This window comes from Gracilinanus agilis, chromosome 2 (genome assembly GCF_016433145.1).
Source record: "Gracilinanus agilis isolate LMUSP501 chromosome 2, AgileGrace, whole genome shotgun sequence".
Taxonomy (NCBI): Eukaryota; Metazoa; Chordata; class Mammalia; order Didelphimorphia; family Didelphidae; genus Gracilinanus; species Gracilinanus agilis.
This window is the reverse complement of record NC_058131.1, coordinates 211,173,695-211,186,315: the sequence shown is the minus strand read 5'-3', so window position 1 is coordinate 211,186,315 and position 12,621 is coordinate 211,173,695. Positions and strand designations below refer to the sequence as shown.

General features: G+C 35.4%; 1 protein-coding gene across 1 annotated transcript in view; it reads right to left on the bottom strand.

The window, feature by feature from the left end:
• CPSF3 (cleavage and polyadenylation specific factor 3) overlaps positions 1-12,621 on the bottom strand; it is a 65,604-nt gene that overhangs the window by 26,290 nt on the left and 26,693 nt on the right. The window contains exons 7-10 of the mRNA XM_044663628.1: positions 11,284-11,434; positions 7,779-7,954; positions 5,824-5,982; positions 3,230-3,376 (exon numbers count right to left, since the gene is read on the bottom strand). Coding sequence (XP_044519563.1) covers positions 3,230-3,376; positions 5,824-5,982; positions 7,779-7,954; positions 11,284-11,434 — 633 coding nt within the window. The remainder of the gene's footprint in view (positions 1-3,229; positions 3,377-5,823; positions 5,983-7,778; positions 7,955-11,283; positions 11,435-12,621) is intronic.

The following is a 12,621-nucleotide window of genomic DNA, read 5'->3' as shown; positions in this document are numbered from 1 at the left end:
AAAAATTAAAAAAAGTTTAATAATAACCCTTACTTCCTCTCATAGAATCATTGTTATATATTGGTTTTAAGAAAGGGTGAAGCAGTGGGGGTTAAGTGACTTGCTCAGGGTCACATAGCTAGGAAGTGTCTTAGGCAAAATTTAAACCCAGGACCTCCTGTCTCTAGGCCTGGCTCTCAATCCACAGAACTATCTATCTGCCCCTCAATCTCCTTTTACAGATGAAAAATCTAAAGCACAGAAAGGGACTAAGTGGTTTTTCTAGGGTCACTCTGTTAGTTTCTGAAACATGATTTAAACTGAAGCCTTTTTGAAGCCAGATCTAGTGCTTTAACCACTACACTGTGATGCTTATTGCAGGAACAACATACTCAGTATGTATTCCTTCAGTCCTTCTTCTAGTCCTACTCATTCCCAAACTTTCTTTTTTTCTGTGACAAGCACCCAGGCCTGCCATCATGGCATTATCCTCAATGCTTCACTCCCTCCCTGACACATTCAATCAGGGGCCAAATCTTGGCATTTTCCTCTCTATGGCAATTCTCCCATCTGTCCCCTTCTCTCTCTGTCCACAAACATTACCCTAGTTCAACACTCTTCACTTCTCTCTGGACTACTGCAATAACCTCCAATTCATTTTTTCTAATGGGGAAGTTGGTATCCAATAGAACAGTGCTTCCCACACTTTTTTGGTCTACCGCCCCCTTTCCAGAAAAAATATTACTTAGTGCCCCCTGTCACACTGCCCCCAAATGCACCTGTGGCCATCACATCCCACCCACCCCCACCTGTGGATCGTTGCAGCACCCACCAGGGGGCAGTGGCGCCCACTTTGGGAATCACTGCAATAGAAGTTCCTTTGTTTGGCTTTTAAAGTTCTTCACAACCAAGGACCGAATAATCTTTAGAACCGTATTCCAGATTATCTGCCTTCCCACACTCTATTGTTCAGACAAAGCTGACTTTCTGCCATTGTTGAGTCATTGTTAGTCAAGTCTAACTCTTTGTCCACTTGGAGTTTTCCTGGTAGAGATAATGGAGTGCTTTGCCATTTCCTTCTCCAGCTCATTGACAGATATAGGAACTGAGGCCAACGGGGTTAAGTGACTTGCTCAGAGTCACAAGTATCTGAAACCAGATTTGAACTCAGAAAGATCAATCTTCTTGACTCCAGCCTGAGCACTTTTTATCAGTCCACCTAGCTGTCCTGGGTAAAAAGCCACAGGTTTGGAGGGGCTGTTGTTCTTCAGTCATTCTAGCTATTACCGACTTTTCGTGACTCCATTTGGATTTTCTTGGCAAAAATACTGCTATAGTTTGCCATTTCCTTCTCTAGCTCATTCTCCACATGAGGAAACCGAGGCAAACAGGATTAAGTGATTTGCCCAGGGTCACATTGCTAGTAGTAAATATCTAAGGCTTAATTTGAACTCAGATATTCCTGATGCCAGGTCCAGTGCTCTATCCATGATGGTATCTATAGCTGTCAGACAGCATTGTTATCTCTTATCTCTTTGCCGTTCATCCTGCCTGAAATGTTTTCCTCTCTCATTTCTATTCCTGAGAATCTCATTTTTTGAAACTTTGCTCAAGTGACATTTCTAACATGAAGACTTTCTTTGTCTTCCAGTCCCTCATGTCTCTGAGGTGAGGAACTATTTCATTTTTTCTTTTATTACCAGTAGAAATATACATGTCCTTATGGAAAACAAAGATAGAAAAGGCAGCTGAACCAGTAAGTAATCACAAAGAAGATTCATGCTGGAGCTGACACACAATTTTCAAGGTGCTGAGGGACTATACTATATTCAAAGAAAATAAGTTTCAGTCAGGGCTATGTCCAAAAAATGGCTCAATCTACACTTGAGATATCTGAAAGAGAAGATACTGAGATATCAGTAACAGTTTAAAAGCTCCCTGAGAAGCAGACTCTCATTTTTATATTTGTACTCCAATCATCTAGTACCTAGACACAGAATGAAGTAGCCACTTAAGTCTAGTGCTCTACTCATTGCACCACCCAGCAACCCATATATTAAATGCCTAGTGGATATTTTAAATTGGATATGCTAGAGATAACATAACTCAAATCATACATTTTCAAAACTGAATTTGTTGCTTCCCATTCTAATTTCCCATTTTTGTTGAGGGCACCCATTTCTATTGAAGGCATCAACATTATTCCAAACTCCTAGTTTTTAACTACAGCTTTAGTGTTGACTTTTCATGCTCCATCATGCCACATACTCCATCGAATGCCAAATCTTACCATTTCTATCTCCACAACACCTGGGAATCCAACCCTTTTACTTTACTCATAGTCAACACCTTAGTTCAGACCTACAGTCCTTTCTGCATAGATTGTGGCAAAGGGCTTCCTGTCTCAAATCTCTTTGCAACTCTAACCCACCATTCACAAATTGCCATTTATGATTTTTCCAGTATGATCTGCCCATTTCATTTGCTTACTCAATAAGCTGCAGTAACTTCTTTAATAAAATATAAATTCTCTGGTTTAGCTTTTAACTTTTAACATCCTTTAAAACTTGTTCCCAACCTATCTTTTATTCCTCGCTATATATATTACTGCTCACTTTACAACATAGGCCAACTATGCTTTTATCTGTTCCTCAAACAGGGCATTCAAATCCTATCTCCATGTTTTTGGACAGCTATCTCTTCTATCTATAACACATTCCTTCCAATTCTACCTGAAAAAAGGTCTGAACTTCTTCTGAACACTTCAAACTTCATTTCCTTCCCCACCAATACTTTGTATTTCACTATGTAGTATTTATTTTGTTTTTATTCTTTATGAATTTAGAATATGTACAAAACTAACTCTCTAAAGAGAATATAAAAACCTTAGGAGCAGTGAATCATTTTGCCTTTTATTTTCTTTGTGTCCCGAGTGCCTATTATAGAGAGCAGCACAGTATTGGTGTTCAATAAATACTTGTTGATCGACCGACTTGTGCACTTCTATTTTTAGATAGTGCTAAATATGCTAAGTGAGAACTTATACTGTTTTGCATGTACCTAAATCTTAGACTTTTTTAATATACTATTTTGCATGTATCTAAAATGTTAGTGGTCTTAAAATATTCTGTAAATTATTTTTATTTCATCCTAAATTTGCCTTTGCATATCAGATCATTCTACAGGGTTATAATGCTACTGACTGATGAAATTAAAAAAAAAAACTGGCACAAGTGAAATAGTCACTAACCACATGTGGAGGCTTTAAAGCTCGAATAAATTCACTGGTTTGCTGGTAATCTGTATGAGCTGAGAAAGAAATGTAATCTACAGACATCTTCAGGGGAAGCTTCTGTCCAGACATGGTAGTGATCTCTTCAGGTTCAGACATGATATGCTATTGGCCCAAAAGAAGACAAAAGACATAGATGTTCAAAGTTATTTTTGGAAAATATAGTATAACATTATTTCCCTATTCATAAAATTCTTTGCCAACATTAAAAATTTTTTTAAACACAGTATTATTATACTACCATTAACTGCACAAATGCTGAAGTCATTTTTCTTAGATAGGACAGTATTTGGCAAACTTAGTTTCTATTCTACTCTTGGGGTCTTCACTACTGCTGTCACTGTAGCTAATTAAATATTAAAAGTTCCAAAGTAGAGGAAGAGATAAAGCATGAAAAGCAATTATGCCTTAGGGAAGGTCTGGACAGATTCTGTACTATGGCTATAGTGACTTCCCCAATACTGCCTGAATTCTTACCAAATAAAGTAATTTGTATAATTCATAAGTATATGTAATAAGTAATTCAAAATGCAAATGGTAAAAGATTATGAGCCATATGTGCAAAGATAGGAATTAATTCAATTTCCTTTTCTTTTAGCTAACATCATCATGCTTATGGAATGGGAACTTTAATGGAGTAAATCAGGTAAATTCTGAAATATAGATTTGTTTGGCGGCTACAGCAGGCTTAGGTAAGGACACATTTGGGAGAGTAAAGCAATCTGATGGCACTGGAGATACAGGGGGGAGGGGTACAGGTAGGTGGGAATGGGAGAAAAAGATAGAGTGAAATTATGCTAATGACAAATTTTGCCATTTTTTTGTAACTGTATTTTGTTTCAAAAGTTTTTCAAAAGTTTGTATTTTGTATCTTGAAATTCTGTAACTGTATGTTTTGCACTTGCATTTGTGCAAGCATGTTTTCATTGAAATTTTCTTTTCTTTGATTTATATCCCTAGTGCAGGTTAGCATAGATAGGTGTAGCAATAAGTATAGGACAAGATAAGCGTATAATAATGTTAGGTATAATTTTAGAATTTCATAGAATAGCAAGCATATGGGAGAGATTTTTGTTTCTCTCTCCATATGCTCAAAGAGCATAAATTATTAAGATGATATTAGAAAATAAGTCTTGTAATATTAGTTTACAGATAAGAAGTCGAGAAGCTGGCTTAGGAAAGAATTGGAGTTTCAAACAGAGCTAAGACAGTGTCAGTTCGTTTTTTTCTGTGGCAGTTGGTCTCTGGCAGTTGGCAGAGTCACTCACAGAGACTATCTTTGGGGGCTTGGAGGAGGTGACTTCTTTTCTCTTTCTCTCTCTATCTGAGGTAGAAGGAAAGGAGGAAAAAACCTGAAGGAGCTTAGTGTTTTCTTTTTCCAACTTAGGAAACACTACTGACTATCTATTACTGTTTTATAGACTGTTTTAACTCTGAGAAGACCAAATAAAACCATGGTCTTTGGTTTGCATTCCGAGTCTGTTAAGGCTCAGAGTCCCAACCTGGTTGTTACTGAGACTCAGCCAGCTAACCATTGTTATTTTTATAACTTGGAGGCAAAGTTAAAAATTATAAGGATAATAGTGTTAGTTTATTTAGAATAGTAAAAATTTGGATTAGTCAGATCAGAAAGGATCAGTATAGCCTGTGGACACAGAAGAAGTGGTTCCTTGTGGAATCAGGGAGTTTTATTTGGGTGGAGTTAGAATCTTTTAGAGGTAGAAATCCTTTTTATCCTTATGTTCTCAATAAATAGTTTATTTTTCTATAACAAGAGTCTCTTTAGCATCCTTGCACCTGGCCCTGAAGGGAAGTTCACTTATGAGCTTCATTTCACTGATATAAACTGAAGATAGTTTGCAAGCACAGTAAGCTGAGTATCTAAATCAGTTTAAAACTCATAACCAATTCATTTACATTTAGTTTTACACATTTAACCCTCCCCCCAGTGGTTGTGCCTACACCAAGGAAAAGGAAAACAAATTACTTTTTTCTTTTTATACTTGTCAATCCTCAATTTCTGGAACCCAGAACTAAAGCCACTTAAATAACTTTAGATGCATTATTTTATAAAAGAAGCTGTTTTTGTTTTTAGTGTAAATAGGAAACTAATCATCATTTATGATGATACTTCTGAACGGAAAAGATTTCTATCTTAGAAAATAATTTTAAACACATTTTACAAATTTAAAATATTTTAAAATTCTTTTGATATTCTAATACGCTGTTGGCAAAGTTAGAAATTTAGGAAAAATTTCCATATATATGAACTAAATATCTTTTAGTTGGGGTTAACAGTAGAAAAAAAATGCTTCCAGTCATGACAAGAATGATGAAACCCATTTTTCATAACTGTCCCTACAATGCATGGCTGATTACCTTCACAGAGAAGAAAATTTGCATATTAGGTAAGTATTCTACATTAGAAAAGCAACTAAATGAACTGAGATGGCAAAGGGCTTAATTTAATCTAATGTGAAAAGTTACAGGTATATTACAAATATGCATATGCATGATTAAAAATAATACAAAACTCAAGTATGATAACAGACCTTGGCAAGTGTTCCCTCGACACAGTATCCAGCTATAATCACACCATTTCTTTTATCAGTACACCAGCTTTCAAATAATTCCCTGGATAAGCCACTCTGCATCATTCCTGGTGAAGCCATCACAACACTTGGGCCAATGTCATCAAAATGATCCATACTCTGAGAGAAAAGAGATATATAAAATGTATGCTGATCACTAGGGTTTGATAAAAGAGAGGTGAGTTCCTAACAAATAGAAGCTGTGTGAAATGAATCACCACAAAAAGGTACTTAATTACCTTGACTGCCAGTAAAATAACAACAAACCTGAACAATTTAGAAGCAGTGGGTTTTAACATTCCCTCCTTTTTTGCATGATGGACTCCTTTGATAATCAGCGAAGCCTATGGAGTCCTCAGAAATGTTTTTTAAATATGTGAAATAAAATTATGGCAATGTTACAAAAGTTAATATTGTTAAGAGGTTAATAAAAATATTTACCCCCCTCACCCCCATTCTAGTTTCTCTGAAAATAGATTCTCTGAAACTTTTCCACAAACCCCTTTTGCATTTGTAGACCTCAGGTTAAAATGTCTGCCCAATAAAATTTATATCAGTTTACTTCTATGGGTCGATAATAACAATGTTACAATGATGAATAGGTTAATCTTTGGTCATTCCTGGGTAGAAAGGAAATTTTGGAAATTATAACAAGGAAATAAAGAAGTAACAAAGATAATAGGAAAATAATAATCACTGGCCTGACTATTGCAAAAACAGTATCTAGAATTACACTTAAAATTGTTAATTCTCCTGCCCCCAATGAAGAGTTAAACCAGTGATTCCCAAAGTGGGCACTACTGCCCCCTGATGGGTGCGGCAGCAATCCAGGGAGGCAGTGATGGCCACAGGTGCATTTATCTTTCCTATTAATTGCTATTAAAATTTTTAAAAAAAGTTAATTTCCAGGGGGCTAAGTAATATTTTTTTCTGGAAAGGGGATGGTAGGCCAAAAAAGTTTGGGAACCACCGAGTTAAACAATAATGTTATAATGGTAGATTTCTTCCTTGAATAATCAAAACAACTGTGATATTATTCAAATCAAGACTATTTCAAACTGTCTTATTATTAAAAATGATTCTCTGTAGATATTCATTTAAGTTTTTTTTAAGTAAATAAAAATTAGAATTTATTCTAGATTCTTAAAAGTGTGGCATAGGTGAAAGATTCCCTTCATTTGCCACCAGTTGCTCTGTTTGGCTTCACATTTTCATCATGCCCAACCAGGATAAACTCAATCCCCAGGAGGACTGAGTCAGCTTTCCTACTCACATCTCAATTGCTTCTGCCTTTCTCTGTTAAAAATTTTACTAACTGGGTAGCTGAGTGAAAACTTCTTACCTGGCTTCCCTTCATAAAGGGTTTGAAATCCTAGTTATCTCTTCATTACCAGCAGCTCTGTTTGGTTCTGATTTTACCATCACCCTGTCATTATCTCATAGTCCCCAGTACTGGGGCTTTTTAACTTTCTTTTGAATATTGTCTTTTCCCATTAGATTGTAAACTCACTTAGGTTAAGGACCATCCTTTTAAAAATATTTTACATCTCTAAATATCTAGCATAATATCTGGAACACAGATGTTTAGTATCACATCAGTGTGAAGTCAGAAGACATATTCAAATCATGACTGTTACTACCTCTCTGTTTGAGCTTAGGCAAGTCAGTTAGCCTTTTGGGACTTCAGTTGTCTTATCTGTAAGATAGCATTGTACTAGATGAATTTTAATGTCCTTTTAGCTATAAATACCATTATCATATCACCTAAAAAATTATGCTAGTTAAGATGAACTTCAGGAAGAATTTAATAAAAAACTGACCTATGAATACATTCCAAATAGTAATGACAAAAGGAAAAGTGAAATGGAAATGATTTTTATGCCCTAAAAGTATTCCTTTTTTCCAGATGTACTAACCTTAAGATTACTAATGTGTTTGAAGACAAAGGGATTGTTGATATTGATTTGTTTGCGGATTTTGTCATTCATGGCATTTACGTAGGTCTGGTACACTGCCATACACTTCTTAGCCAAAGATGATGCATAGTATATTGGAATGTCATGGAGTTCTGGGTGATTCTGCCAATATTCATCTAAAAGGAGATTTTACAAGGTAAACATCCCAACTCTAGTAAAATAAAGATATCAAAATTTAAAATCAAGGTTAAAAGCACACATGAATAAAGCACACAAAACCCCACAACTTAAATTTAGTCCTAAAAAATACTTACAGCAGGATAAAATTATTTAACCATAGCACAAAAATAAACAGGATAAAGACTATTCCACACACATCTTTAGACAATAAACACTGGCCAGCAAGTGACTTAAAATTTGAATATATTTAAAACAAAAACTACATTGTTAAGTGATTCTAATGTAGGGAACTGTGGGATCCTAGGTAACTTAGCTGACATTTTTACTAACCTAGGCAGTGTCCAAAGATTCCAAGTTGTAGAGGTGGTACTGACATGCATTGGTAGAGGGAGTCCCAGCCCCCCAACATCTAAGAGAAGGTCATACTTACTGTTAAATTGAATATTCTCTAAAAATTGTTAACTAGGGTAAATGATAACTGATAATTACTTTTATGGGGAAATCCTTATCTTCTGTCTTAGATTCAATACTATGTATTGATTCCAAGGCAGAAGAGTGGTAAGGGTTAGGCAAATGGGGGTTAAGTGTCCAGGGTCACACAGCTAAGAAGTATATGAGGTCATATTAGAACCCAGGACCATCTAGCTGAGCCATCTAGCTCTCCCTGATAATTACTTGACCTCCCCCCCAGTATGGAGAATTCTTTCCCATCTAAATATCTGCTTCTGTTCATTTCTTTGCATTTTATACTCTTACTGGGCTTCCTGGGGGCACTCAGAGGGTAAGGAACCTGACTATGACCATAGAACTATGATAAACCAGAGGCAGGATTTGAACTCTGATTTTTGACTCTAGGGTCAGCCACTATGCCTCTCCTTTACACTGCTGACTTTCAATTACAGCAGAACTTTTCTGCCAAATGACTTGGTTTATGTGTTGAATTTATATTCTAGTTTGTAATTTTGGGTACAAGAACACAAAAAAATCAAAATCTAGAAAATGAACCTTCTAAAAATCTAGCAGGAAGAGTTATTCATTTAAATACTGAACTGAATTTCTTAATTAGGCACTCAGAGAAAACCAGTTATAGCACCAAATACTTCAGATAGTTTAAGACTTCTCATGTCTTATTTATAATCTCGCATAGCAAAGAATCAACAAATTTGATTCTGATTATAAATCTGAAAATACTATTCAATACCTATTACACAGACATAAAAATGCCTACTCAAAAACATAAATAAAATTTCAACTCTGCAATGATTACATCTTTGCTTTTCTTTTTCTTGTTACATATCCAGCCATTCATTAGTTTTTCCACTAGAGGGCAGAAGCTAAAAAGAAAAAAAATTTTTAATTCTAAACTATTACTTACCAAAAGTTCTTATACAGTTTTAATAAAGGAAAGAGGTTGAAATTAATATGGATACTTTATATTGTATGTTGGTCATATCAATGCCCTTTAACATTATGGGTAAACAAGAAAGGTTTTAAATTTTTTTTTTTAAACCCTTACCTTCCAAGTCTTGGAGTCAATATTGGCTCCAAGGCAGAAGAGTGGTAAGGGCTAGGCAATGGGGGTCAAGTGACTTGCCCAGGGACACACAGCTGGGAAGTGTCTGAGGTCAGATTTGAATCTAGGATCTCCCATCTCCAGGCCTAGCTCTCAATCCATTGAGCTACCCAGACGCCCCCTTAAAATTTTCAAATACTTGAGATAAATAAGCTATATTATTTGAGATAAGCTATATTATTTACAATGCTGGTTATTTTTTTTAAAAGCTATTATAATACATAATAAGAAAATCTGGAATTAAAAACTCAAAAGTTATTGAAAACCATTATGTTGAAAGGAATCATAAAGAAACCCATATCAAGAATAAGCTTATGTTCCTAATACATAAAGGAAACATCATCTAAGCTACAAGAAAATATAGAGCAACACAACAATGACATAAAATTACAATAAAGCTTTTTGAGTTTTATATGTTAATGGAAGAGACAAATGAATGAAATAGCTGAGAAACCAGAAACACGGTGTTTTCTGAGATAGCAAAAGAATATACACATTTAAGAAATAACGCATGATGAATACAAAGAATGGAAAGAATAAGAACTGATGCAGACTGAAGTAAGCAGAACCAAGAAAACAATATATAGAGTAACTACAAAAAATGTAAATGCAAACAATACTTACACACAAACTCCCACCCCCCCCCAAACCAAATGCAACTCCAAATCACTATTAATCAGAGAAATGCAAATTAAAACAACACTGAGGGCAGAGGAAAAACTGGGGCATTAAATACACTGTTGGTGGAACGGTGAACTGATGTAACCTTTTTGGAGAGCAATCTGGAACAATGCCCAAAGGGCTATTAAATTGTGCATACCACTTGACCCAGCAATACCACTAGTAGTTCTGTATCTCAAAGAGATTCAGATAAGGGAAAAGGAGAGCAGCTAGGTGGCTCAGTGGATTGAGAACCAGGGCTAGTGATGAAACCAAAGAACTGGAAATTGAAGGTTTGTCCATCAACTGGGGAGTGGCCGAATACCTTGTGTTATATGATAGTTATGGAATGCCATTGTGCTATAAGAAATGACAAGCAAGATTATTTCAGAAAATTCTAGAAAGACTTACATGAACATCATGATACAGAGTAAAGTGAGCAGAACCAGAACACTATACACAGCTAAAGTATTATTTTTTTGATGAACAACCATGAATGACCTAGCTATTTTCAGCAATGCAGTGATCTAAGACAATCCCAGACCCATGAAGAAAAATGCCAACTGTCCTCTGAAAAAGAACAGATGGAGTCTGAATGCAGACTGACATTTTCTTTCTTCTTTTTTCATTGAGACCTCTTCCACAAAATGACAAATATGGAAAAATGTTTTACATGGTTACACATGTAAAATATACATAGGATTGCTTATTGTCTTAGGGCAGGTGAGGAATGAAGAAGAGTCAGAAGAAGGTAGAAATTTTGAAACTCAAAACTTAAAGAAAAAATGTTTAAAAAATTGTTTTTATATGTAATAGGAGAAAAAAGAAAATATTATTTAAAAAAATTTACCAAGTGTTAAAGTGAAGAGAATGATACCTATGGTAGTATGAGAGATAATACATGTTAATAGACTTTGAATAAACTGTAAAACAGCATAAGGCTGCAAGTTGTGATTCTTGTTTTCATAGGCAGCATATGAGAATAAACTGAGGACAGTATAAGTATATCCTCAACATATTTATTCAATGATATTTTTAATAAATACCTTTTATAGTGTATGATTGTTACATCGGGGTGGGGGGGAAACATACCTAAAATTAGAAGAAGTTCTTGAGCTCGTCCCAGAGCAAAGACAGGAATAAGACCTCTGCCACCTCTATTTACAATATCATGAACAGTGTTACAGAATCTTGCCTCTCGCTCTTCACGTTTTTCATGAATGTGAGTCCCATATGTAGACTCCTAAATAATGTAATTCACAAATTATCAGAACAATGACACAGAAATCCTTAAACCTCAAATGCCTTTTTAAAAACCTTTTCTTTCTTAGTAACAACTATTAAGACAAAAGGGCAGAGGGTAGGTAAATGGGGTTAAGTGATATGCCCAGGTTCACCTATTTAAGGAAATATCTGAGGTCATATGTGAACCCAGGTCTTCCCACCTCCAAATCTCAACTGTCTTTAAAAGAGAAAATAAAGAAAAAAGAATGAAGGTCAAATAAAATTATCTGTCCCTCTACTATCATATAATTTGTTTGTATACATTTAAGACACATTTGATCTTCACAACAACTCTGGGATATAGGTGTTCCTATTATCCCCATTTTAGAGCTGAGGTAACTAAGGGAGATGGTGGTTAAGTGACTTTCCCAGGGTCACATAGCTAAGTGTCTGAGGCTGAATTTGAACTCAGAATTAAAAGTCTGAATCCAGAATCCAACTTTTTGATGCTCTTGCCCACTGGGACACATAACTGTCAAGAAGAAATGATAAAAATAGCTGAGACAGATTTTCTGAAAAAATTCCTAAAATTGAGGTCATCTATTTGCCATGTAACCAGGAACTTCTTTACTAATCTCAGTGCTTATTGTTTGTCAGTATAATCATTGACAAGTAAATGAAAATTGAGAAGAATGCCATGATTCCTAGAATAATGGAGGAGGGAGTCAGCTATTAGAAGCCAAATAAGAATACCAGGAGACAAACATTACATTAGAGGGAAAAGGCAACTAGTGCTTAAAAAGGTTTTTGAAACATTTAACCAGCCTATTATTGTATCTCCCTGCCCTTGAGTTTTATAATTAGCAAGTATATGTTTCAAAAAGATCTGTGATTTCACTGTCATGGGCATTCTCTCCTACTATGTGAATGATGACTGTTGTCAATTAAGCATTAATTTTTTAAAACTTAGCTATCTTAAGTTTTGAAATAACAAACTGGAGGTTAAATGGTCATATTAAAAGATTTTCCAGTTTGGTAGGACCTGCCATGGCTTATAGTTCACTTACCTTGCCTTTGAGAGTCCATGCTAACCTCCATGACATAATGAGGTACTAGATTAAGAGGCTAGGAGGACTTTACAGGCATTACTGAGTAAGCCCTTACTATGCAGCAGCACATTGTATCAGGGAGTGTGATACTGGAAAT